This window comes from Nomascus leucogenys, chromosome 2 (assembly GCF_006542625.1).
Source record: "Nomascus leucogenys isolate Asia chromosome 2, Asia_NLE_v1, whole genome shotgun sequence".
Lineage (NCBI taxonomy): Eukaryota > Metazoa > Chordata > Mammalia > Primates > Hylobatidae > Nomascus > Nomascus leucogenys.
Genome location: NC_044382.1, coordinates 89,311,018 through 89,337,964, shown reverse-complemented (window position 1 = coordinate 89,337,964; position 26,947 = coordinate 89,311,018). Strand labels below are relative to the sequence as shown.

Below are 26,947 nucleotides of genomic sequence, written 5' to 3'. Positions count from 1 at the left end.
ATTGTAAGAACCTTTTCTGAAAATTAGAAATACGTATATTTTAGTTTAAAAAATAAATAAATAAATAAAAACAGGCAATGGGCCAAAAAAAAAAAAAGCAACTTCACTCTTTTTACTTCCCTATATATATTCTAGCTGATACCTACAGACATTGCAACAATAAGGTTTTAATCAGCTTCCATAATTTTTACTTGCCTATGTTCATTTATGAGAAAATTACCTTGTAGCAAATACTCTAACGGGAGGCTAAGAATTTTAGAGATGGATATTGGAGGGGAGAACACTCACCGACCCCTCCTCACATTTCCCTCTCTCTTCCTAAGAGATGGCAGTACTTCTATCTATGCTTCTGCCTCTCTTCTGTCCACTCCTTTTTGGCCTCCTACTCTAAGAGGAGAAATTTAAATAATCTCATTATTTACTGGGTTATGTTCACCAGTGAGCAAGGATACTATGTACTAAAACCAGACGAACCCAGGCTCTATCCCTTAGCCTCTAGCCCCTTTCCCTCTGCTCCCATGTGGTACACTTCCTTCTCACTCTTCTGCCCCTGAATGGAGGGCCTAGATTTTAGTGGATTAATAAACCCTAATGCTGGACTCTGCAGACTTTAACTTAGATGCTGTCATTTGTCCCTTTTAAATTCTCCCTGCCTTGCCCTGTGTCAACACCATGTTAAAACCACAATTCTGAGATCCAACGCTGTACTTCCTACAAAATTCCATTTTTGGTAGCAAGCAACTTGTACCTGTGACTCCAAAGCTTGCTTCTCTGTCAGTCCCATAGCAGCAGCCAAGTCCCCATAGGTACTGCTCTTCATGGGTGGAGTAAGGAAAAACCTTGAACTAATTCATGCATGTCTCCTGCCAAGCTCCTCTTTTTCCAGAAAGGACTCTGATTTCTTAAGAAATCTGTTGTCCATGGAAGCTGGGTTAAATACTAATTTCCAGTTTACATTTCAGGAGGGAGCCTCTTAGGCTTTCTCAATTTAGTAAGCTGACATAGAGTGGTTTAAGATTGATTCTCCATCTGATAATATCCCGTTTCTTTTTTTTTTTTTTTTTTTTGAGATGGAGTTTCGCTCTGTCACCCAGGCTGCAGTGCAATGGCACGATCTCGGCTCACTGCAACCTCCATGTCCCAGGTTCAAGCCATTCTCCTGCCTCAGCCTCCCAAGTAGCTGGGACTACAGGCGTGCGCCACCACACCCAGCTAATTTTTGTATTTTCAGTAGGGACGGGGTTTCACCATGTTGGCCAGGCTGGTCTTGAACTCCTGACCTCAAGTGATCTGCCCACCTCAGCCTCCCAAAATGCTGGGATTACAGGCATGAGCCATCGCGCCTGGCCAATATCCAGTTTCAAACAGCATATTCTCCCACAAATTGAAATTCAACCAGTGTTTACTAAGTGCCTACTACATGCAAAGCACTGTGCAGTTAAACATAAGGAATTATGACAAAGAACATAGTGAAGCAAGAATTTAATACATTTATTCCATTTTATATGTAAATGTTTTAATTATCACTAATGTAGATAAAGGATAATGACATTTTCCCTTACCAGAAACTTAAATAAGAAAAACAAAACCTGTGGTTAAACAAATTTAAAACCTCACTAAGGAACCAAAAACTTTTTGTTGTTGTAGTTCTTATTTTCTAAAACTTGACAAAGTAATTCTAAAGTTCTTCTGGAAGAAAAGGTGTAACATTTTGTGGGAGAAAAAAAGGACTGAGGACAAACTTTCCTAAACAAGAAAATAAAATGTACAGTAGTCCCCCTTATCTGCAGGGAATATTCCAAGACCTCCAAGGGATGCCTGAAACCACATAGCACCCAACCCTATATGTACTCTGTTTTTTTTTCCCTACGCATACCTATCTCTGATAAAGTGTAATTTATAAATTAGGCACAGTAAGAGATTAGCAACAAAAACTAGTAATAAAATAGAACAATTATAACAATATACTATAATAAAAGTTATGTGAATGTGGTCTCTCTCTCTCTCTCAAAATAGCTTACTGTACCGTACTCACCCTTCTTCTTGTGATCTGTCAATCTGGTAACCGTGACGGCTATGAAGTGACTAATAGGTGGGCAGCATATAATGGTGTGGATATGCTGGACAAAGGGAAGGGATGAGTCATACCCCAGGTGGGATGGATTGGGAAAGTACAAAATTTCATCACACTGCTCAGAATGGTGTGTAATTTAAAACTTATTAATTGCGTATTTCTCGAATTTTCCATTTAACACTTTTAGACCATGGTGTACTGCAAGTTACTGAAACTGCAGATAACAGACGACTACTGTATACTACAAGAAATAACAGACCCAGCCTGGAAGGCTCAATATTGCATGTATTATAAAACGACACATCCTTCTAAATCAATCTATAAATTCCATGTAATTCTAATTTAAAATACAGTGGCCAACATTCTCAATTCTTACATATATTAATACTAAGTTTCCCATAAGGAAGTGCCAAAGCTTCACCAAGATGATCATCTGAAGAGGAAAGTCCTGGTGAGAATACTACTGAAAATTGCTCCTTGGTGGTGTTTATTTAAGTCTCCTGAAAAGAATATAAACTTAGTTATTATAGAACATATATTTTTCCTAAAAAGTTATTTGTAAATCAAACTTCTAAATATCATACCCTGCTTTCCTATTAATTTCATTTAAAAATTGGGAATGATAAAATAAATATCATACTTAAAATTGTAACAAACTATATAAAATTGCATTGTTTAAGGGAAAATAATTCTTGGCTAAAATGCTGAAGAGCTTGCTAAGACTCCAGATAAAATTTAAAAATACAATACTTTTTTTTTTTTTTTTTTTTTTGAGATGGCATTTCACTCTTGTTGCCCAGGCTAGAGTGCAATGGCATGATCTTGGCTCACTGCAACCTCCACTTCCTCGGTTCAAGTGATTCTGCTGCCTCAGCCTTCCGAGTAGCTGGGATTACAGGCATGTGCCACCACGTCCGGCTAATTTTGTATTTTTAGTAGAGACGGAGTTTCTCCATGTTGGTCAGGCTGGTCTAGAACTCCCGACCTCAGGTGATTCGCCTACCTCGGCCTACCAAAGTGCTGGGATTATAGGCATGAGCCACCACGCCCAGCCAAAATATAATACTTTTTATTTGTGTACCAAACAAAGTAACTTAGAAGCACAAAACAAGAACTACTAAAACTTAACTAACAGGTCATTCAGCTGCTCTCACAAAGGGAGTGAGTGCAGCATTCTGGTTAAAAGTGTGAACTCTCCAGCCAGGCTGACAGCTCTCTAGTTCCATTAACGACTATGTGACAAACAGGCTCCTTAGCCCCCTCCATCTCCACTGCCTCATCTGGAAAATGAGAATAACAGCAACAACCTACCTCTTAGGATTGTTAGGAGAATTTAATGAAAAATACTTGCAATGCTTTTAGAACAGTGTCCAACATGTAATAGATGTTCATATACCTATTAGTTTATATTGAATCCCCTTCAAATATGTTATGATTTTAAAAAAACCTTGCAAAATCTTTGTTTCAGCGGCTCAGCCCTTTTGTGGTAGCTGCTAGAATTTAAGAATGAATGAGCTGATCTGACTGGTGAGAAGCCAAAGAATATGTCCCAGGAAACAATTAAAGGGGCAATAGTAAACATGAAAAACTGAGCACATGACATCAAGCAGATCTAAAAGTTTAAGCCATCAAGCACTAAAGATCAAATGCTTTATTTCATGGTATAGAGAACACTGGACTGGCTTCAGGAGAATTAGGATCTGGTTGTAGCTTACCTGTCAAAGCTTACCTGTTACCCTCAGGTACATCACTTAACCTCTCTGGAACTAAGTGTCTTTGTCAATAAAATGAAATTGAACCATTCATAACTCAAAAAGTTTATGATTTTTTATTATTTATTTATTTATTTATTTATTTTTGAGACAGAGTTCCCCTCTTGTTGCCCGGGCTGGAGTGCTGTGGCATGATCTCAACTCACTGCAACCTCCACCTCCCGGGTTCAAGAGGTTCTCCTGCCTCAGCCTCCCAAGTAGCTGAATTACAGGTGCACACCACCATACCTGGCTAATTTTCTGTATTTTTAGTAGAGAAGGGGTTTCATCATGTTGGCCAGGATGGTCTCGAACTCCTAACCTCAGGTGATCCACCCACCTTGGCCTCCCAAAGTGCTGGGATTACAAGCGTGAGCGACTGCGCCGGTCGAAAAAAAAGTTTATAATCTTAAGATAGTTCTTTAATTCACAAGACTTTGTCAATCCAAACTCCTGTATATCAAGATTTTATGTATCCATTCACTAACAGTATAATAAGGTTTATTGGTATATTTTTCCCCATAACAAATGGTTAGAGTCATCTTGAGAATCCTACAAGATTCCAAGTCCTTATTAATTTCTTGAGATAATTCTATTTAAAAATATTACTCAGAGATGAAGTAGGCTTACTGCCAATCCTAGATTTCAACAGCAGCTGCCTTCATAAGCTTTACAGTGTGCTTCTGAAGTATTGCTGTATATTTCTGGCTTTATCATTTTTACACTGCCAAAATACTACAAAAGTAAAATTTCCTGTGATGGCCACAGTGAAGGAAATGACAACTTACTCTTGCGCTCCAGTATTAATGCCTCCAAATATAATAATAATAATTATAATTATTATTATTATTATTATTTGAGAGGGAGTTTTGATCTTGTAGCCCAGGCAGGAATTCAATGGCATGATCTCGGCTCACTGCAACCTCCACCTCCCAGGTTCAAGCAATTCTCCTGCCTCAGCCTCCCCAGTAGCTGTGATTACAGGTGCCCACCACCATGCTTGGCTAATTTTTGTATTTTTAGTAGAGGTGGGGTTTCGCCATTTTGGTCAGGCTGGTCTCAAACTCCTGACCTCGGGTGATCCGCCCGCCTCAGCCTCCCAAAGCGCTGGAATTACAGGCTGAAGCCACTGCGCCCAGCTGCCTCCAAGCATTATTTTTAAGAAATACTTTGGTTATTGGAGAATTCTAAATAATTCCCTTTACAAATATAATAATATAAATAAAATAGGGTATGCATTAACTAGCTCAATGAATTTCTCCCAGCTCTCTCTCTCCTGGGTTACTTTTTAACAAATGTAGCATTTTTAACTTACCTTTCTGTTGTCACAATGGTCACTTACGATAAATTCCTTTATAAAAATTAATCTAACTTTAATCTTTAAGGGTCTCCAAAAAACAATTTTAGTAAATAACTCAGTGGGTCTTAGGTTCATTTAGGTTCAGTCCTCAAATATATTAGAGTCTACAATTCCATTTTCAGTTTGGACAACATAAAAAAAAAATAGGTAGTCAGGCACAGCTATTACTTTTTTCCCAGAAAATTGAACATGTTTATACAAATACCTTTTGAAATCCAGCTTGATGCCTTTATTGCTTTTCATAACTTCAGTCAGCCACTCCTGTAGAGTATTATCACTGCTTGTTTCAGGGGGATGCGCCATAATTGGCTGGCTGTGTTCTGATCCATCACTTGGAAGAAGGACATCAGCCTCTATCATGTGAGCAGTACCTGTCCAAATAAAAGAACTTCAGTTAATGCTAAGAAAACAGGGCACAGAACTACAGGAGCCACCATGTTCAGTATCCTCCCGAGGAAGATAAAAAAAGGAAAGAAAAGTAACACTCAGTGAGCAATTATCCCATGCCAGTCAGTATACAAGGCCCGTACACATCGTCCTTATGTTTTCGATTAGCAAACAGATGTCAAGAAGTTAAATGACTTTCCCTAAGTTACACAGATCTTAAGTTGTTGACATACCTCTGAATTTCTTTCTAATACCAGCAAAATGCATACATAATGGAAGGCTTAATAAGTATTTACTGAAGTTTTCCGGGAATAAAAATCGTACTTTTATCGTCTCACTCCTCAAATTAGAAATTATGGATATTCATTGCTCATGTTTGAAAGTCTACATTAAAAATTCACTTCTTTGACTTACAGTTTAGTTACTGCTTAAAAGCATACATCCTTTGAACAGGTAATGAGCTTCAGCAGACACGGTGTGAGTATGTTCAGCAGGCTGTGACAGACTGACTCCAAGATGGCTGCCAACAACTCCTCCCGTACATGCATACCGCTCTTCCCATCAACTTCCTCTTCCCTGCCTCTTCAGCTGGGCTGGTCTTGTGATGGGCTGGGGCCATAATTCCCAAAATGCCATAATCTCGAATTTTGAAATCCCAGAAGATCAAAATCCCTAAAGTCTAAAATCCCCAAAACACAATCCCAAAAGATCAAAATCCTGAAAATATTGGAAAAAATAATTTTAAAAATTCTTTAAAACACATTTACTTACATTTTTTAAAATTTCTTTTCTTTTTTAGAAACAGGGTCTTACCCTGTCATCCAGGCTGATGCAGTAGCAGCATCATACTTCACCGAAGCTTTGACCTCCTGAGCTCAAGCAATCCTCCCGCCTCAGCCTCCTGAGTAGCTAGGACTACAGGTGTGTGCTACCATGCCCAGCTGATTTTTTTAAAAATATCTGTTGTAGAGACAGGGTCTCACTATGTTGCCCAGGCTGGTCTTGAACTCCTGGGCTCAAGTAATCTTGCTTTGGCCTCCTCAAGTGCTGGGATTACAGGCATGAGCCACTGTGCCAATCCTGTTCATTTTTAAAAGGGCATTTATTTGAGAAACCTATGAAAACATGGCAGAACACTTCAGAGGCCACTTTACACAATAAAATAGGCAATAATAACACACATTTTTGCAAGCATAAACACCCAGGTATATTAATCAGTTGCAGAGATGTAACAGTTATGAGCAAATGAACTGTAGTCATAAAGAAATAGCTTAAATAACTGCAGTCATCTGAAATAACTTGAACAACCTAAGTCTTTTGACAAGATCAGTCAAAAACTGTGATGGGTTGCCATCACACATGTAGTCACCCAAAGAACTGTGATCTTGAGAAATTTTATCTTTCACAAATGCAGATGTACAAACGGATATCTCTTCATTTCCTGTGAAAGTTTCAACGTTTTTATCAATAAGCACAATGGTTACACACAAAGTCAATGTTGTGAAAATGCACCTCTGTGGAGTCAAATTTGAAAAAAATGCATAAAACAAATTAGAATACTCTAAAAGTCTTTATACAATCTATAACTCCAATACCAGAAACAATGCAAAGATGAAATATGTAGCATAGTGAATTATAAAAAAACAATGCTGACTATTTAAAATAGTGGAAATGACCAAGCATGGTGGCTCACACCTATAATCCTAGCACTTTGGGAGGCTGAGGCAGGCAGATCACCTGAGGTCAGGAGTTCGAGACCAACCTGGCCAAGATGGAGAAACCCCATATCCACTAAAAACTCAAAATTTAGCCAAGTGTGGTGGTGGGTGCCTGTAATCCCAGCTATTCGGGAGGCTGAGGCAGGAGCATCACTTAAACCCAGGAGGCAGAGGTTGCAGTGAGCTGAGATCGCGCCAGTGCACTCCAGCCTGGCCAACAGAGCAAGACTCCCATCTCAAAAAAATTTTTTTTTTAAGATAAATAATAAAATAGTGCACAAAAACGAAAAAGAAGCTTCGACACATGAAAAAAATGGGATAGATGTCAGGTAATCGCACAAGTGTACTCCATAAGAGGTGGCCAACTTGCACTGCAATGAATAGTTGCTTTCTTCTTTCCTTTTTTTTTTTTTTGAGACAAGAGTCTTGCTCTGTTGCAAGCTCAAACTCTTGGGCTCCAGGGATCCTCCTGCCTCAGCCTCCCGAGTAGCCAGGACTACAGGCATGCACCACCATACCCTGCTAATTTTTCTAAGTTTTTAGTAGAGACGAGGTCTCACTGTGTTGCCCAGGCTGGTCTCAAACTCCTGGACTCAAATGATTCTCTCACCTCCACCTCTCAAAGTGCTAAGATTACAGGTGAGAGCCACCACACCCGGCTACATTTTTTCTTTTAGGGCATGAGTCTCCTTGGAGAATACATTCAGATTCATTTTCTATGTGGCGCTGTTTTTTCTCAACTTCTTCTATGATTTGATATGCACCTGCATGAGTATTCCCTATTAAATTTTCCCATCTTCTGTGCCATGTTTCTATGCTGTTTTGGGTACGTGGAAATCCATTTCACATGCACTTATATGCAGACCACAAATTTGGTGGAAACAATATTGATGGTCAAACAGCAACTCCATGGCATGTCTTTTTATCCGACCATGCATGTCATTATCTTCAAAGCAGTCGGTAATTTCTCTGGCTTCTTCATGCAAATGCAGTTTTAATTTACTAAAAGCTCCTGGAATTTCATCAGGGGGAAGGAATGCCAATGCAGACCCATAAGGCATTTTAAACTGAAGTTTTTGTTACTGCCATCTCACGTGGCCAATCCACTCACCTGAGTTTTTCTGTCAAAGGCATCGAGCTAATGAAAACGACAAACTTTACTGGTAACAACTTGAAATTCACTCTTATAAGCCTTGATTGCACCTAATTCTAAATCTATCATTATAGTTTGTGGATTCAATTAGATATTAGGGATTTTAGACTATGGATTTTGATCTTTCAGCATTTCAACACTCGGGATATGGCATTTGGGATTGTGTCTTTTGAGATTATGATCGACACCACTTGTGACCTGCTTTGACCAACATAAGGTAGTGGAAATAAAACTGTCAGTTCTAGGCCTAGCCTTTAAAACAGTTGGCACCTTCAGCTTTCTTACTCTTGAAATCCAGCCACCATGTAAAGACATTCAGGCAAGATTATTGAAGACTGAGAGACCACGTAGGGAGAGAGAAGCCACGTGGAGGAGAACTAAGACTTCCTATCTGACAGACAGCATTAAGGCCACTGACATATGAGTAAGGTCATTTTAGAATTTCCAGGGCCAGCTGAGCACCCAGCTGAATGCAGCTACATGAACGTCCTAAGCCCGTACTACATGCAACAGAAGAACCACTCAGCTGACCCACAAAATCATGAGGAAAAAATACAGCACTGCTATTTTAAGTCACTCATTTTTGGATATTCTATTACACAGCAATAGATAAAAAGCAACAGGTAGCTGGAAGTGGAGTGTTGCCATATCAAAAACCTGAAACATGTGGCATTGGCTTTGTGACCTGGTGGAGGCTAAGAAAGGCAAGGAGGGAACTGCTCATGGAAGCTGGAAGAGCAGTGCAGAAATTCTTATTGGAAGCTTGAGAACAATAAGCTCATTTTATTGTTTTCTATAGTGGTAAAACTTCTGGCAACACTGTCACTGTAGCAACTGGTGGAAGATAGAGAGGATACCCAGTGAATCCGTGTATTTGGCTAAAGAGGTTTCCAGGGGAAATGGTGAAAGTGGCAACTGGCTTCTTTTAACTGCTCATAATAAAGAATAAGAAAGAGCTAAGCTAAATAATTAACGTTTCAGATTTTCAGCAGCATATAGAGAAAATATTTCCAACTCAGGACTTCCTGAATTTGAAAATAAAACTGTTTCTTATTCCTGTCCTCTCCAGCTGGCAAGACATTCTCAAAGTAAAAGACAGTCTAAGGCCAAAAGTTAAATCTAAGGTGTTGCCTGTCTTAGTCTGCATTATACTGTGATGGCAGAATAACACAGACTGGGTAATTTATAATAAACCGACATTTATTGGCTCACCATTCTGGAGGCTGGGAAATCTAATATGAAAGTGCTGACACTTAAAGAGGGCCTTCTCACTGCATTTTCACCTGGAGGAAGGCGGAGGGAGAGAACACCCACTTTCCAAAGTCCTTTTAATATGGCATTAAACCCACCCATGAAGGTGGACCCCTCATGGCCTAATCACCTCACAGTAGTGTTACACTGGCAATTAAATTTCAACATGAAGCCAGAGTTGGTGGCTCACTCCTGTAATCCCCGCACTTTGGGAGGCAGAGGCGGGAGGATCACTTGAGCATAGGAGTTCAAGACTAGCCTGGGCAACATAGTGAGACCTCATCTCTACTGAAATAAATAAATAAATAAATAAATAAGCCAGGCATACTGGTGGCACACACCTGTAGTCCCAGCTACTTGGAAGGCTGAGGAGGGAGAATTGCTTAAGCCTAAGAGGTCAAGGCTGTAGTGAGCTATGACTGCGTCACTGCACTACGGCCCAGGTGACAGAGTGAGACCTTATCTCTAAAAAAAAACAAAAAATTTCAACATGAGTTTTGGATGGAACAAACATTCAAACCACAGCACCACCAGTAAAATATGGCCTCAGTGTCAATATCAAGCCAAGGGTACAACCATATGACCCTTTATTAAGCCCTCAGAAAGAAGGTGCCTCAGGTAGCCACATAGCTAGATATGGAATCTTCTGGAATCTTAAGGGTGTTGTCCACAGCACCTTAACTTGCATACCAAAGTAGAGAGAGGCCTACCTCAAAGAGACTTGGGGGTATGCCTTCTGATTAAATTTAATATATTAAAAGCCCACTATATTTTTAAGGGAGATCTATCTACTTGGACATAAAAGGACAGAGATAGTTCGAAACGAAGTCTGTGGGCTCCCAAATTTCTACAGGCATGGAACAGGCTAAGAAAGCTACTCAGCTGCAAATATGAGCCAATTTCCAAAGAGCACACAAAGAGATGCTCACCAGCATTAGTCTTTAGGGGATGCAAATCTACACCACAATGAGACACCAACTCATATATACTTAGCTGGCTATAATTTAAAAAAAAATGTACAGTAACAAGTGTTGGCAAAGATGTGGAGAAACTAGAACCCTTTATCCACACTGCTAGGAGGAATGTAAAAAGGAGCAGGCACTTTGGAAAAGTGTGGCAGTTCTTTAAAAAGTTAAACATATAGTTACCATATGACCCAGCAATTCTACTTCTAGACATATAAGCAAGAGAACTGAAAACACATGTCTACAAAAACACCTGTATGTGAATGTTCATAGCAGCAGTAATCATAGTAGCGAAAAAGGGAAACAACCAATGTCTATCAATTGATGAATGGATAAACAAAATGTGGTATATCCACACAAAAAAAGATTCAGCCAGAAAAATGAATAAAGAACTGATACATACTAGAAAATAGGTGAACTTTGAAAACATAATAATTGAAAGAAGCCAGTCACAAAAGGCCACATAGGAAGGTGCTTCCCTGAATTTTGATTCTGGAGTCAGGAAAAGCCTTTTTGAGGAAGTGACAATTCAGCTGATACCAAAGGATCAGCTTAAGGGGTTAGCAAGGCAGAGCGTGGGGAAAAGAGCTTTCCAGGAAAGAATGTGTATGACAGCCCAAGGAGGAGGGAGCGTAGCCATGTGAGGCACTGCTGTGAGGCCAGTGTGGGAATTTCTAGGAATGTGAAAACACTGTGAAGGTGAACTTGGAGACACAGGCCAGTCTGTGCAGGGCCTTCAGGTCATTGAGGTAGTTTGAAGATGCCAATAAATAGCACCCCTTTCTCCAAATTGATCTGTTTTTTTGTTTGTTTTGAGACAGAGTCTTGCTCTGTCGCCCAGGCTGGAATGCAGTAGCATGATCTCAGCTCACTGCAGCCTCTGTCTCCTGGGTTCAAGTGATTCTCCTGCCTCAGCCTCCCAAGTAGCTGGGATTACAGGCATGCACCACCATGCCCAGCTAACTTTTGTATTTTTAGTAGAGACAGGGTTTCTCCACGTTGCCCAGGCTGGTCTCAAACTCCTGGTCTCAAGCAATCCACCTGCCTCGGCCTCCCAAAGTGCTGGGATTACAGGCATGAGCCACCACACCTGGCCTCCAAATGGATCTTGAGAAATAAAATAGCCAAGTTAAGTAGACAGGGATCAAAGTATACTTGTATTACCTCTAAAGCTAGGTCAGAGGACACAGCTTAGTTGAGAACTAAATAAGCCTGTGCCTTCTACCTGCTAACTACCACAGTCACCCTCTAGTCCAAATCTTGGAACAGCCCCTTTGAAGCAAAGTTCTAACAAATACAAATATCCAGATGGCTGCTTCCCAGTGGAAGAGAAGAGCTCACTCCCTTGTCCAGCACATTTTTTTTTTTTTTTGAGATGGAGTCTCGCCCTGTTACCCAGGCTGGAGTGCAGTGGCATGATCTTGGCTCACTGCAACCTCTGCTTCCTGGGTTCAAGTGATTCTCTTGCCTCAGCCTCCCAAATAGCTGGGACTACAGGCATGCACCACCAGGCGCGCTAATTTTTGTATTTTTAGTTGAGACGGAGTTTCACCATGTTGGCCAGGCTGGTCTCAACCTCCCGAAGTGCTGGGATTACAGGCATGAGCCACCTTGCTTGGCCTAGTGCATTTGATAGATTAGCTCCACCCAGTCAAGAACTACAAACCATAACAATCTCTCCACCTCTGTGACAGAAATAAACAGTGAGGCAAGAGGTCAAAGTCTTTAGGGAAAAAAAATCTCTCCTCTTGGAAACCACAGCAGTAGAACCAAACATGTTTCCATCTAGCAATTATATTAAAGATTTTAAATGGAACACCATTTGAGACCAATAAAGAGGCTTGATTTATATTTAAATATACCACTTTGGATGCTGGCTGGAAAATAAACTGGACAGCGGCAAGTGTGGAAGCAGGGAAAATAAGCTATCTAATTAGGATGGACTCAGAGATCTATTGGATGCTTCTGGCTGCAAATAAATAGAAATTCTGATTCAAGCTAGTAGATTTATCATCTCAAATAACTAAAAGTCCAGGGGTCAGGTGAGCTTTAAGTGTGGTACAATCAGCAGCTCAGTGACGCTATCGTGATCTTTATGTCTCTTTTCTTCACTCTCCTTGGTGTTGTCTTCATCATAAGGCTAATTTCATCTCATGATTTTTAAGAAAGCTACCAATAACCACTGGGGCTACATATTTTCATGTTCACATATTTCAATTTTAAGATATAAAACTTCTTTGGTAATTATACATATAATTACTTTGAGTCTAATTGAGCCCTATTTGATCACTTGCTCACCATGGGAGCAATATGAATCATCAGGAAAACTTCAAGTGCTGATTAACTTATTGTAATCCACCCCTGGAGCTACAAATGGAATTGGTTTCCATATGCTTGTATGGAGCAGAAATGGATACCTTAATAAAAGTAAAGTTCTTGGCCGGGCACGGTGGCTCACACCTGTAATCCCAGCGCTTTGGGAGGCCGAGGCAGGCGGATCATGAGGTCAGGAGTTCGAGACCAGTCTGGCCAACACAGTGAAACCTCGTCTCTACTGAAAATACAAAAAATTAGCTGGGTGTGGTGGTGTGAGCCTGTAATCCCAGCTACTCGGGAGGCTGAAGCAGGAGAATCACGTGAATACAGGAGGCAGAGGTTGCAGTGAGCCGAGATAGCACCATTGCCCTCCAGCCCAGATGACAGTGTGAGACTCCATCTCAAACAAACAACAAAAAAAAGTTCTTATAGGAAGAAAGAAAAGGGGACTGGTGATGCAGTAAGAACTCAATGGATGTTTGCTATGTCTCTCTTCTCTAAGCTATACCATATTTAGGCTCTTTTAATTACAGTGAGGCAAAGCATAAAATAACAAAATGGCTGGGTGTGGTGCTCACACCTGTAATCCCAGCACTTTGGGAGGCTGAGGCAGGAGGATTGCTTGAAGCCAGGAGTTTGGGACCAGACTCTCTACAAAAAATAAAAATAAAGAAATAAACACCAAAACACCAAGACCAATCAAAGAGTTTTATACTCCTTTTACTCTCTATCAAATGCAATTGTAAGCAATGTCCAGGTACTATCTAAACAGCTTCCGGCCCTCTGCCAAAGGTGGAATTCTTCAACCATGTGAATAGTGCTGAGTCCTGATGTTTGTGTGGCTTATCTCGCCAGGGGGAGGGCAGATACAGAGAAGTTGTTCTTTCACCCTATGGCCAAATCTCTGCAAGGACAACAGGGCAAGTGAATTTGCAGAAAGACAGATGATCTAGTCTTTTATTATTTTCTCAGGGCGAAGTTGGGAAAGGAGGTTGTAGGTCTCCCTTATCAGTGTGGTTATGAAGGGGCACAAAAGCTTGGAATCTTTCATTTAAGAGTGATAGTCTAATCCCAGCACTTTGGGAGACTGAGCTGGGTGGATCACGAGACTAGGAGATGGAGACCATCCTGGCCAACATGGTGAAACCCCGTCTCTACTAAAAATACAAAAATTAGCTGGGCATGGTGGCATATGCCTGTAGTCCCAGCTACTCGGAGGCTGAGGCAGGAGGATGGCTTGAACCCGGGACGCAGAGGTTGCAGTGAGCGTAGATCATGCCACTGCACTCCAGCCTGGCGACAGATCAAGACTCCATCTCCAAAAAAAAAAAGAATAATAGTCACAGTCTGCTAATTCCATTATTTCCAACAGATAGAAAAAAAAAATCAGTAAATGGGCAAGTTGAGGAGTCTCCGGGTCCATGTAAAGTATGTTCTTAAGGTCATCTACATGAAAAAAATGGGGAACTACAGCAGTATGAGCAAGAAATCCTGGTGGCTTCTAGGATAGTGATAAGAAAGATGGACAGATATGGACTAATTCAAAATGTATTTTGGAATAGAATCATAATGATTGGATATTAGATCCAAGAATAAAGAAAGGAGCGAATAAATTTCTGGTTGAAACATCTAAGTAGATTGTGGTGCCATTTCCTGAGACAGGAAAGATCATAGAAAGTACAGGTTAGTAAATATAGTCAAGAATCTCATTTCGGATAATGTAAATTTGAGACTCATGAGAAATCTCTAAGTGGAAATATCAATAAGCAGTTGGATAGACTAATATTAACAGTCCTAACAAGAGAGGGAGACCTGGCCTGGAGACATAGAAGATATAGAAGCTGCCCAGTCCCTCTCCCTACTCTCCCATCCAAAGCCCGTGGGTAGAAGACTTTTAAGTCAGGGCACACTTCTGCTTGGGAGACCGCACGGTTCTAACAGTCTCATATAACAGGGACAGCCAGAGGAGGAAGTCTATACATCAAGGCATACGTTGCCTCACCCACAGGAGCTCCAGCTTGTGACCATGGCCAGACTTTGCCTTGCTTCATCAAATCCTGTTCAGCATAGCAAAAGTAACTTTTCACCATCCTCAGGCTATGATGGAAAAGGGCTTTGTATATACTATTATTATACAAATTGTACAATTTTTTTAAGTTGTATATAGATTTTCAGTTGTTAAAGAAAAACAGAATTTATTTTCTATTTTGACCTTGAATCCTGAGATTTTCTTTTCTGTTTTTTTTTTTTTGAGACAAGGTCTCACTCTGTCACCTAGGTTGGAGTGCAATGGCGCGATCACAGCTCACTGCAGCCTCCACCTCATGGGCTCAATCGATCCTCTTGCCTCAGCTTCCTGAGTAGCTGTGACTACAGGTACATGCCACCATGCCTGGCTAATTTTTCTATTTTTTGTAGAGACAGGGTCTCACTATGTTGCCTAGGTTTATCATGAAATCCTGGGGTCAAATGACTCACCCACTTTGGCTTCCCAAAGTGCTGGGATTACAGGCATGAGCCACCAGCCCCGATCACATCCTGAGATTTTCTAAGTTCACCTATTTATTATGATCATTTATCTATAGAATCTTTTTTGTTTTCTATATACACAATCATATTGTCTGTGAATAATGGTTTTATTTCTTCCTTTTCTATCATTCTTTCATTTTTAAAAACTGAGACATAATTTACATACTATAAAATTTTCCCTTTTAAAGTGAACCCTTTAGTGGTTTTTATTTAGTGTATTCAGAAGGTTATGCAACAATCACCACTCTCTAATTCTAGAAATATTTGATCGTTCAAAAAAGAAACACTGTACTCATTAGCATTGACTCCTTACAGTTCCTGGCAATCATTAATCAACTATTTCCTGAGGCATCAATTTTGCTAAAATTCATTTACTAAATAATCATTGTGTAGTTATTATATGCTACGCACTATTTTAGGCATTAAAGATTCAATATGAAACAAGACAAAGTTCTTCCTTTTGAGGAGAAAAACACAATTTAAAACAGTGTTTTGACAATAAAAGCAGCTCAGATATATAATGGATTAGGATGCAAAAATGCATACATTTTACAATAAAATATGGAACTTCAAGGTAATTTCCTGTTGGACCAGGTACTGCAAGCTCTGCCCCGGCCCTGTGGTGATATGCTTTCATTCTCCTTTCCTGCGCAGCCAACATGAGCACTTTATAGGAAAAGGCTGAGAAACACTGCTATAATGTTCATCTGTATAATGAAGGGATATACATACAATGATTACAGGTTGAATCAGTAAACAAAAGGCTCGATTTTCAGCTTAGACATAAATATTGCCCAATTACTTATTAATTATAAATTGGTATACAATGCCTTCATCCATCCATTGAACAAATATTGAGTGAGTTTCTCATTAGTACATGAGGAAAAACATAAAAATATGTAAGATACATGGTCCTGATCTTAAAAGTTTTACTCAAATCACTACCTAAGAAAATATAATAATATATGAGAGTTTCGAATCCGACATAACAGGCAAATTGCTTCTGGAAAATAAGAAAACTCTTCCATTATGCAATTTGTCCATTTTGTAAACAAAACAAAACACTTTATAAAAATGTTCAGCCTGGTGTGATGGCTCACAGATTGCCTGAGCCCAGGAGTTTGAACCTGCAATGAGCTGTGATTACACCTTTGAATTCCAGCCTGGGCAACAGAGAGAGACTATGTCTCTAAAAATGAATAAATAATAATTAAATAATAAATAAAAATAAATAAAATACTCATGTCAGCCTGGAACTTACACTTGGATCACCTGTCTCTAGTATCTGCAAATATACCTAGATATCAAAAAAGGAGTTGAATTAATCTATTATCCAAAGTAAATTACAAGTAACTGTACTGACTTACTTTTCAGTGCTTCATTCATCTGTGCCTTGTGGTTAGCTGCATGATACCAGGTGATCTCAGCGCCGTCTTCTGCTGTAATCTGGCTATTTCTCAGAAAATATTCCAGTATATTTTCACTCCAAGATCCTAAAATAACAATATTTACATGAAAAGTAATATTGTTTTTTATAGGATAAATTTTTTAAAATTTCATTGTGTATATTTGAGATACACATATGCTGTTATATGATATATATAGATAGTAAAAAGGTTCCTATAATGAAGCAAATTAACATATCCATCATCTCACCTATCTGTTTTCTCTGTGTGTGGCAAGAACAGCTAAAATCTCATTTAACATGAATCCCTTATATACAGTACAGTTTTATTACCTGGAGTCCTCATGTTGCACATTAGATCTTGACTTACTCATCTTTTTTTTTTTTTTTTTTTTCAATTTGAGAGCAGGTACTGTTTATTAACCGACCAGCTTAGAAAAATAATAATGGTAGACATCTTAGTTCATTCTTCTAATAAGCCTGTTGATCTGGTCCTCCCTGTTGCCAGCATCTCCACCTTCTACAAAATGGGTGGTCTCTTGGCTAGGTGCGGTGGCTCACGCTGTAATCCCAGCACTCTGGGAGGCCGAGGCGGGCGGATTACTTGAGGTCATGAGTTCGAGACCAGCCTGGCCAACATGGTGAAACCCCGTCTCTAACAAAAATACAAGAAAAAAAAATTAGCCAGGTGTGGTGGCACACGCCTGTAATCCCAGTTACTCCAGAGGCTGAGGCAGGAAAATCGCTTGAACATGGGAGGCAGAGGTTGCAGTGAGCCGAGATCACACCACTGCACTCCAGCCTGGGTGACAGAGCGAGACTCTGTCTCAAAAATAAAATAAAATAAAATAAAATAAAATAAAATAAAAATGGATGGTCTTTTTCTTCATTCCGCCTCATGGAGAATATAATTTGCAGGGCCACAGGAAGTTATTTGCTTCTTTGAAGTGTTTTCCAACAGTATAGATCTCATGAATCAGATCCTCCATGCAGATGATGCTATATTTACCAAGAGATGGAGCAATCAAAGTGTTATCTGTTAAAGCAACTCACTTCTTATTGATTTTGCCATTACCACGCTTGTGGATTAGTTCATTTACTGACTTCAGATTTGGGTACCCCCATGCAATATATGGCTCTACAATCCTCAGCATGTTAACTGAAGCCTGTTGAGCTTCACAAAGGTTCCATTGAAGATTTGATGAAGGCAAAGAAGCTGCAACACCTTTCAGACCTTTGGGCTCACAGCATTGACACCTCTGATCCTGAGAACAAATGCCAATTTGGGTTCTGCAGGTACATAGAAGTTGCCAGCTCTTCTTACCATCCTTGCCACTTGAAATTCAGTTCTGTATATCTGCCTATATTCCTTGTGATAGTGTTTTGCTTTTTCACAGATAAGCTTCCTCCTTGCCTTTCAAAGCATCTTTTTGGCAAACTTCTTTCTCAAGCACTTGATCTTCAGCTCTGCAAAATTCTTTTGCTTTTTCTTAAGGGTTTCTGGCACAGCAGGGACCTTCTCCTTCTCTTCTACACCCTCCATGGTTCCAGCCGGAAAAAGAGGCAACTTGCTCATCTTATATATCTGTTCTGTATCCTCTAACCTACATCTCCCCATTTCCTCTGCTTCCCCCTCCCAATAGCCATTGTTTTGTCATGTATTTCTGTTATATTTGAATTTTTTTTTGATTCCACATATAAGTGAGATCATACACTATTTTTCTTTCTATGTCTGGCTTATTTCACTTAGCATAATGTCCTCTGGGCTCATCCACGTTGTGGAAAATGGTAAGTTCTCATTCTTCTTTAGGGCTGAATAATATTCCATTTTATCTATGTACCACAGTTTATTTATTCATTCATCTATCAACAAACACCTGTTGCTTCCATACCTTGGCTACTGTAAATAATGCTGCAATGAACACGGGAGTGCAGATATCTTTACAAAGTGGTGATTTCATTTCTTTTGGGTATGTGCCCAGAAAAGGGATTGCTGAGTTATGGAGTAAAAAAAAAAATTTAACAAAGAACAAACAAGATATTGAGGGATAATAACAAAGTAGTTAGGCTGGGAAAAATATAAGATTTTAAAAACAGAGAACAAGTATTATGACGTGGCAAGTATATAATATACATAAACATGTTATATATTATATAATGTAATAACTAGTAGACATAGGATAGTCTGAACATCAGAAGCATAAGAATGTAGGAAGAAAATAAAACTAAAACAGATATTTAAAAGTTGGAAATTTCGTATGATGTTCTCTACAATGCTGGTCCCAGAAATATAAGGAAAACTGATGAAAAGTCAAAGCTATACTTAAAATTCTAAGTTTTACACACTTAAGTGTTTTCTCTACCTGAAGCCCCATTCTATATTTATATTAACAATTTAATATTTAAATTGCATATCTTACTGCATATCTACCTTCGGATTATTCTCAGCAACATCTATATGAGTGAGCAAGTAATCTCTTGAATTAGCATTCATAAGTTTATCTAGCGTGTGCAATATACATAATTCTCATATCTTTCAAATACTTTTTGGCATAACATCTTTTCTCTTGATTAAGCATTAAAACTTGTGAGTTAACCAAGACTAAGGTAAGTGGTCGCAAAAATATCTGAACCCAGATCTATTCCATACTATATCATAACATACAAGAAAAAAATGCTGAAGAAAAGTTGTCCATAATTTTACCTCCCTAATCCTTGTTCATGCTTCAAACATTTATTAAGAGCCTAGCAAGTGGCTGCAAATTCCCCATGCATGAGATTCTTTCCTCTGTTAATTATTTGTTTGTTAACTCTGCCTAACAACAGTTAAAAACCTAAAACTACTTCTTTTTTTGTTTTTTTTCCATCTGCCATCTGTGGTGGAGCTGCCACCAAAATGCAGATTTCATAAAAACCCTTCCGGGGAAGACCACTACCCTCAAGGTTGAACCCTCGGACACAATAGAAAAGGTAAAGGCCAAAATCCAGGAATTCCTCCTGATCAGCAAAGGATCTCTGCTGGCAAGCAATTGGAAAATAGAGGTACTCTGTCTGACTACAACATTCAAAAGGAGCCTGCTCTTCATCTTGGGTTGAGAATTTGTGGTGGTGCTAGGAAAAGGAAAAAGTCTTACACCACTCCCAAGAATAATAAACACAAGAGAAAGAAGGTGACGCTGGCTGTCCTGAAATATTATAAGGTGGAAGAGAATGGCAAAATTTGTCACCTTTGTCAAGAGTGCCATTCAGATGGTGCTGGAGTGTTTATGGCAAGCTACTTTGACAGACATTATTGTGGCAAATGTTGTCTGACTTACTGCTTCAACAAACCAGAAGACAAGTAATTGTCTATGAGTTAATAAAAGACATGAGCTAACATCTTTTTTAAAAACCCCCCAAAAAACCAAAAACCTTAAACCTAAAAATGACTATCGGAAACTGCTGATAAGATATTAAGAAAAAGTAAAATTTGATCAGAGAATGGAGGGGCATATAAAGACAAATTCCAACTAACATACATGGGACTTAGCAATCACTTCTAACACTGGGCTGCAGAATTCAAAAAAAAAAAAGGACAGTTAGGGGGAGGATCCACTATCCCCAAAGCAGTCTCCCACTCAAAACATGTGGCCCTATTTGGCATATATAATAGAGTCATAGACCTTTCACACTGAGATGGCAACACATGGCCATCATTCTTTAAAATATTAAGGTAGCCATTTTAGAAGGCACATTATTGATTGGCTATAACAAATGTCCAACAATAGGAAAATAATTAAATCACAGTACATATGCATGATAGAATATGTGACTAATGTGGCTGTTAAAAATGAAGGTTTTGAGATACACCAAATGATTTAGAGAACTGATAAGCATGACGTTACCAGAAAAACCTAAATGTTGGTTAACGGTTCATATTGGATATTTCCACAGCACTTTTTATTTATTTTATTTATTTATTTAAGTTATAGGGTACATGTGTACAATGTCCAGGTTTGTTACATATGTATACATGTGCCATGTTGGTGTGCTGCACCCATTAACTCGTCATTTACATTAGGTATATCTCCTAATGCTTTCCCTCCCCCGTCGCCCCACCCCATGACAGGCCCTCGTGTGTGATGTTCCCCTTCCTTCCACAGCACTTTTCAACTAAACATACTGCATTCAGAATTTTTATAAAGGCAACTTACAAAGTAATAATAAAATACCAGGACTCTAGAATTTAAAAAAATTTAAAGTAAAATGTTTTCCTTACCCTTTTACTAAGTGAAATTGTTAGTCTGTACTTAAGCCACGACTGTATATATCTTTTTTTTTTTTGAGATGGAGTCTCGCTCTGTCACCCAGGCTGGAGTGCAGTGGCACGATCTCTGCTCACTGCAAGCTCCGTCTCCCGGGTTTGCACCATTCTCCTGCCTCGGCCTCCCGAGTAGCTGGGACTACAGGCGTCCGCCATCACGCCCGGCTACTTTTTTGTACATTTAGTAGAGACGGGGTTTCACCATGTTAGCCGGGATGGTCTCGATCCACCCGCCTCGGCCTCCCAAAGTGCTGGGATTACAGGCGTGAGCCACCGCGCCCAGCCGACTGTATATATCTTAAAACTTAAAGAGGATCCAATTACCTATGATCTAAGGTCTTAGTATTATTATTTAAACAGGCTATAACTCTGAAAACAGGGCCAAGAGAAAGGCAAAAACAGTTGCAACTTTTTTAAGATTGAGTTTTTGAGTAGTTTTTTATTGTTTTTGTTTTTTGTTTTTTTGTTTTTGTTTTCGTTTTTGTTTTTAAGACAGAGTCTTGCTCTGTCACTCAGGCTGGAGTGCAGGGGCATGATCTCAGCTCACTGCAATCTCCGCCTGCTGCGTTCAAGCAATTCTTGTGCTTCAGCCTTCCGAGCAGCTGGGATTACCGGCATGAACCATCACATCAGCTACTTTTTGTATTTTTAGTAGAAATGGTGTTTCACCATGTTGGCCAGGTTGTTCTCAAACTCCTGGCCTCAAGCAATCTGCCGCCCTCGGCCTCCCAAAGTGCTGAGATTACAGGCGTGAGCCACTGTGCCTGGCCTTTTGAGCAGTTTTCATTCACAGAAAAAAATTAGGCTGGGCATGGTGGCTCACCCCTGTAATCCCAGCACTTTGGGAGGTCGAGGTGGGCAGATCATCTGAGGTCAGGAGTTCGAGACCAGCCTGGCCAATATGTTGAAACCCCTTCTCTACTAGAAATACAAAAATTAGCTGGGTGTGGTGGCTCACGTCTGTAGTCCCAGCTACTCAGGAGTCTGAGGCAGGAAGATATCTTGAACCCAGGAGGTAGAAGTTGCAGTGAGCCGAGATCACACCACTGCACTCTGGCCTGCGTGTCAGAGCAAGACTCCATCTCAAAAAAAAAAAAAAAAAATAAGCAAAAAGAGCAAAGTTCCCATATCATCCCCACTCTTCCCTCAGTTTCCCCGGTTTTTGCTGTTTTGGTAATTTAAAAATTGCTTTTATTTAAAGCTCCCCAATTTTTAACATCTTGCATTAGTGTGGTATGTCTGTTAGAATAGATGAGCCAATACTGACATTTTGTTATTAACTAAAGTCCATAGTTTACATCAGAATTCACTCTTGGTGTCATACATTTTATAGGTTTTGACAGATGTCTAGGTGTACATCTGAGATAGCAGGTTCAGTTATGGGCCACTGGAATAAAGTGAGTATCACAATAAAGCAAGTCACACAAGTTTTGATTTCCCAGTACATATAAAAGTTATGTTTACACTGTTACACTGTAGCCTATTAGTTGTACAATAGCATTATGTCTAAAAAAAAAATGTGGTACCTTAATTTTAAAATACTTTATTGCTAAAAAGTGTTAACAATCATTTGAGCCTTCTGCTAGCTATAATCTTTTTACTGGTGGAGGGTCTTGCTTCGATGTTGATGCCTACTGACCAATCAGGGTGGTGGTTGCTGAAGGCTGTGGTGGCTGTGACAATTTCTTAAAATAAGACAATGAAATTATCGACATCAGTGGATTCTTCCTTTCATGAAAGATCTCTCTGTAGCACACAATGCTGTTTGATGGCATTTTGCCCACAGGAGAGCTTTCAAAATGAGAGTCAATTCTCTCAAACTCTGCTGCTGCTTTAACAACTAAGTGTATGTGATATTCTTTATCATCTGTAGTCATTTCAACAACGTTCACAGCATCTTCACCAGAAGTAGATAACATCTCAAGAAACTATCGCCTTCGCTCATACATAAGAAGGAACTCGTAGTTTATTAAAATCTTATCATAAAATTGCAATAATGTAGTCACATCTTCAGGCTCCATTCTAATTCTAGTTCTCTTGCTATTTCTTTTTTTTTTTTTTTTTTTGAGACGGAGTCTAGCTGTTTCGCCCAGGCTAGAGTGCAGTGGCACGATCTCAGCTCACTGCAAGCTCCGCCTTCCAGGTTCATGCCATTCTCCTGCCTCAGCCTCCCGAGTAGCTGGGACTACAGGTGCCTGCCACCACGCCTGGCTAATTTTTTGTATTTTTAGTAGAGACGGGGTTTCACTGTGTTAGCCAGGATGGTCTCGATCTCCTGACCTCATGATCCATCTGCCTCGGCCTCCCAAAGTGCTGGGATTACAGGCATGAGCCACTGCACCCCGCCTTCTCTTGCTATTTCTATCACATTTGCAGTCACATCCTCTGTTGAAGTCTTGCATCCGTCAAAGTCACCCATGAGAGTTGGAATCAACTTCTTCCAAACTCCTGTTAATGTTGATATTTTTACCTTCTCCCATTAATCACAAATCTTCTTGATGGAATCTAGGATGATGACTCTTTGCCCACATCCATCAGAGGAATCACTATCTATGGCAGCTATAGATTTACAAAATATTTCTCAAATAATAAGACTTGAAAGTCAAGATTACCCTTTGATCCACGGGCTGCAGAATAGATGCAAGCATGCAGGAAAACAACATCAATCTCTTTGCACATCTCCATCAGAGCTCTTGGGTGACCAGGTGCCTTGTCAATGAACAGTAATATCTTGAAAGAAATCTTTTTTTTTCCTGAGCAGTACGTCCCCAGAGTGGGCTTAAAATATTCTGTAAATCATGCTGTAAACAGATGTGCTATCGTCCAGGCTTTGTTGGTACGTTTCTAGAGAACAGGCAGAGAAGTAGATGTAGCATAATTCTTTTTTTTGAGACGGAGTCTCGCTCTGTCGCCCAGGCTGGAGTGCAGTGGTGCAATCTCGGCTCACTGCAAGCTCCGCCTCCCGGGTTCATGCCATTGTCCTGCCTCAGCCTCTCTGAGTAGCTGGGACTACAAGCGCCCGCCACCACGCCCGGCTAATTTTTTTTTGTTATTTTTAGTAGAGACAGGGTTTCACCGTGGTCTCGATCTCCTGACCTCGTGATCCGCCCACCTCGGCCTCCCAAAGTGCTGGGATTACAAGCGTGAGCCACCGTGCCCGGCCGATGTAGCATAATTCTTAAGGACCCTGTGATTTTCAGTATAGTAATGAGCACTGGCTTCCACTTGAAGTCACCAGCTGCATTAGCCCTAACAAGAAAGTCAGCCTGTCTTTTGAAGCTTTAAGCCAAATATTGGCTTTTCCCCTCTAGCAATGAAAGTTCTAATGGCATCTTCTTACAATAGAAGGCTGTTTTATTTACACTGACAATCTATTGTTGGCCCTGCACAGTAGCTCATGCTTGTAGTCCCAGCACTTTGGGAGGCTGAGGTGGGAGGATCACTTGAGCCCAGGAGTTCAAGACCAGCTGAGGCAACATGACGAAATCTCATCTCTACAAAAAAATACAAAAATTAGTAGGCCGTGGTGGTGTGTGCCTATAGTTCCAGCTACTTGGGGGGCTGAGGTGGGAGGATCGATTGAACCCAGGAGGTCAAGGCTGCAATGAGCCATGATCATGCCACTGCACTCCAGCCTGTGTTACAGAGGGAGACCCTGTCTTAAGAAAGAAAGAGAAAGAAAGAAAGAAAGAAAGAAAGAAAGAAAGAAAGAAAGAAAGAAAGAAAGAAAGAATCTGCTGTTAGTGTAGCTACTTTCATCAATGATCTTAACTAGATCTTCTGGATCACTTGCTGTAGCTTCTCCATTAGCACCTGCTGCTTCACCTTGAAATTTTTTGTTGTAGAAACAGCCTTTTCCCTTAAACCTCATGAACCAACCTCTGCTAATTTCCAGCTTTTCTTCTGTAGCTTCCGCACTTCTCAGTCTTCATAAGACTGATGAGAGTTAGGGCCTTACTCTGGATTAGGCTTTGGCTTAAGGGAACGTTGTGGCTGGTTTGATCTATCCAGACCACTCAAACTTTCTCCACATATCGGGGGAACCAGCCCCCAATATTTCAACATAGGTTCTTTTCTATTTTCCCTAAGTGTCAGCCAGTCTGAGAAATAAAGAGAAAGAGTACAAAGAGAGAAATTTTACAGCTGGGTCTCCAGGGGTGACATCACATATTGGTAGGACTGTGGTGATGACCCTGAGCCACAAAACCAACAAGTTTTTATTAGGGATTTTAAAAGGGGAGGGGGTGTACAAACAGGGAGTAGGTCACAAGGATCACATGCTTCAAAGGGCAATTAAGATCACAAGGCAAGGCAAAATTAGAATTACTGATGAGGGTCTGTGTCCCACTGTGCACATATTGCTTTGATAAACATCTTAACAGGAAACAGGGTTCGAGAGCAGAGAACCGGTCTGACTAGAATTTATCAGGCTGGAATTTCCCAATCCTAGTAAGCCTGAGGGTACTGCAGGAGGCCAGGGTGTATTTCAATCCTTATCTCAACTGCATAAGACAGACACTCCCAGAGCAGCTGTCTATAGACCTCCCCCGAGGAATGCATTCCTTCCCCAGGGTTATTCCTTGCTGGGAAAAGAGTTCAGCGATATCTCTCCTACTTGCACATCCATTTAAAGGCTTTCTGCAAGAAGAAAAATATGGCTCTATTCTGTCCGACCCCGCAGGCAGTCAGACCTAATGGTTATCTTCCCTTGTTCTCTGAAAATCACTGTTATTCTGTTCTTTTTTAAGGTACACTGATTTCATATTGTTCAAACACACGTTTTACTGTTTTGTACAACAGTGGTCCTGAGGTGATGTACATTCTCAGTTTATGAAGATAATGTGATTAAGAGATTAAAGTAAAGCCAGGCATAAGAAATTGTAAGGGTATTATTAGGGAAGTGATAAATGTCCATGAAATCTTCATAATTTATGTTCAGAGATTACAGTAAAGACAGGCATAAGAAATTATAAAAGTATTAATTTGGGGAACTGATAAATGTCCATGAAATCTTCACAGTTTATGTTCTTCTGCCTTGGCTCCAGCCAGTCCCTTCGTTCGGGGTCCCTGAATTCCCACAACATCCATATCAGCAATAGGGCTGTTTTGCTTTCTTATAATTTGTGTGTTCCATGGAGTGGCACTTTTAATTTTCTTCAAGAGCTTTTCCTTTGTATTGACAACTTAGCTGTTTGGCACAAGAGGCCTCTCTCAGCTTTCGAAATGCTTTTCTCACTAAGCTTAATCATTTCTAGCTTTTGATTTTGTTTTTGTTTTTTTTAGAGACAAGTCTCACTCTGTTGCCCAGGCTGGTGTGTAGTGGTGCAATCATAGCTCACTATAATCTGAAACTCATGGGCTCAAGTGATCCTCCTGCCTGGGCATCCCAAGCAGCTAGGACTACATGTGCATACCACCACAGCCAGCTAATTTTTTTAAATTTTTTGTAGAGATAAGGTCTTGGTACGTTGCCCAGGCTGGTCTTAAACTGCTGGCTTCATGTGATCTTCCCACCTCAGCCTCCCAAAGTTCTGGGATTACAGGCATAAGCCACTGTGCCCAGCCCTCTGGCTTTCAATTTTAAGTGAGAAACAGGTGACTCTTCCTTTCACATGAACACTTAGAGCCCATTCTACGGTTATTAACTGGCCCAATTTCAATATTGTTGTGTCTCAGGAAATAGTAAGACCCTAGGAGAGGGAGAGAGACAGGAGTATGGCCGGCTGGTGAAGCAG

The 26,947-nt window shown here is 40.1% G+C and overlaps 1 protein-coding gene and 2 pseudogenes across 1 annotated transcript in view; 1 reads left to right on the top strand and 2 right to left on the bottom strand.

Annotated features, from left to right (window-relative positions):
* FAM151B (family with sequence similarity 151 member B) overlaps window positions 1–26,947 on the bottom strand; it is a 61,387-nt gene that overhangs the window by 29,927 nt on the left and 4,513 nt on the right. Inside the window, exons 2-3 of the mRNA XM_003261528.3 lie at window positions 16,872–16,997; window positions 5,391–5,556 (exon numbers count right to left, since the gene is read on the bottom strand). Coding sequence (XP_003261576.1) covers window positions 5,391–5,556; window positions 16,872–16,997 — 292 coding nt within the window. The remainder of the gene's footprint in view (window positions 1–5,390; window positions 5,557–16,871; window positions 16,998–26,947) is intronic.
* On the bottom strand, window positions 17,368–18,452 carry LOC100594219 (annotated as a pseudogene).
* On the top strand, window positions 19,019–20,253 carry LOC105739379 (annotated as a pseudogene).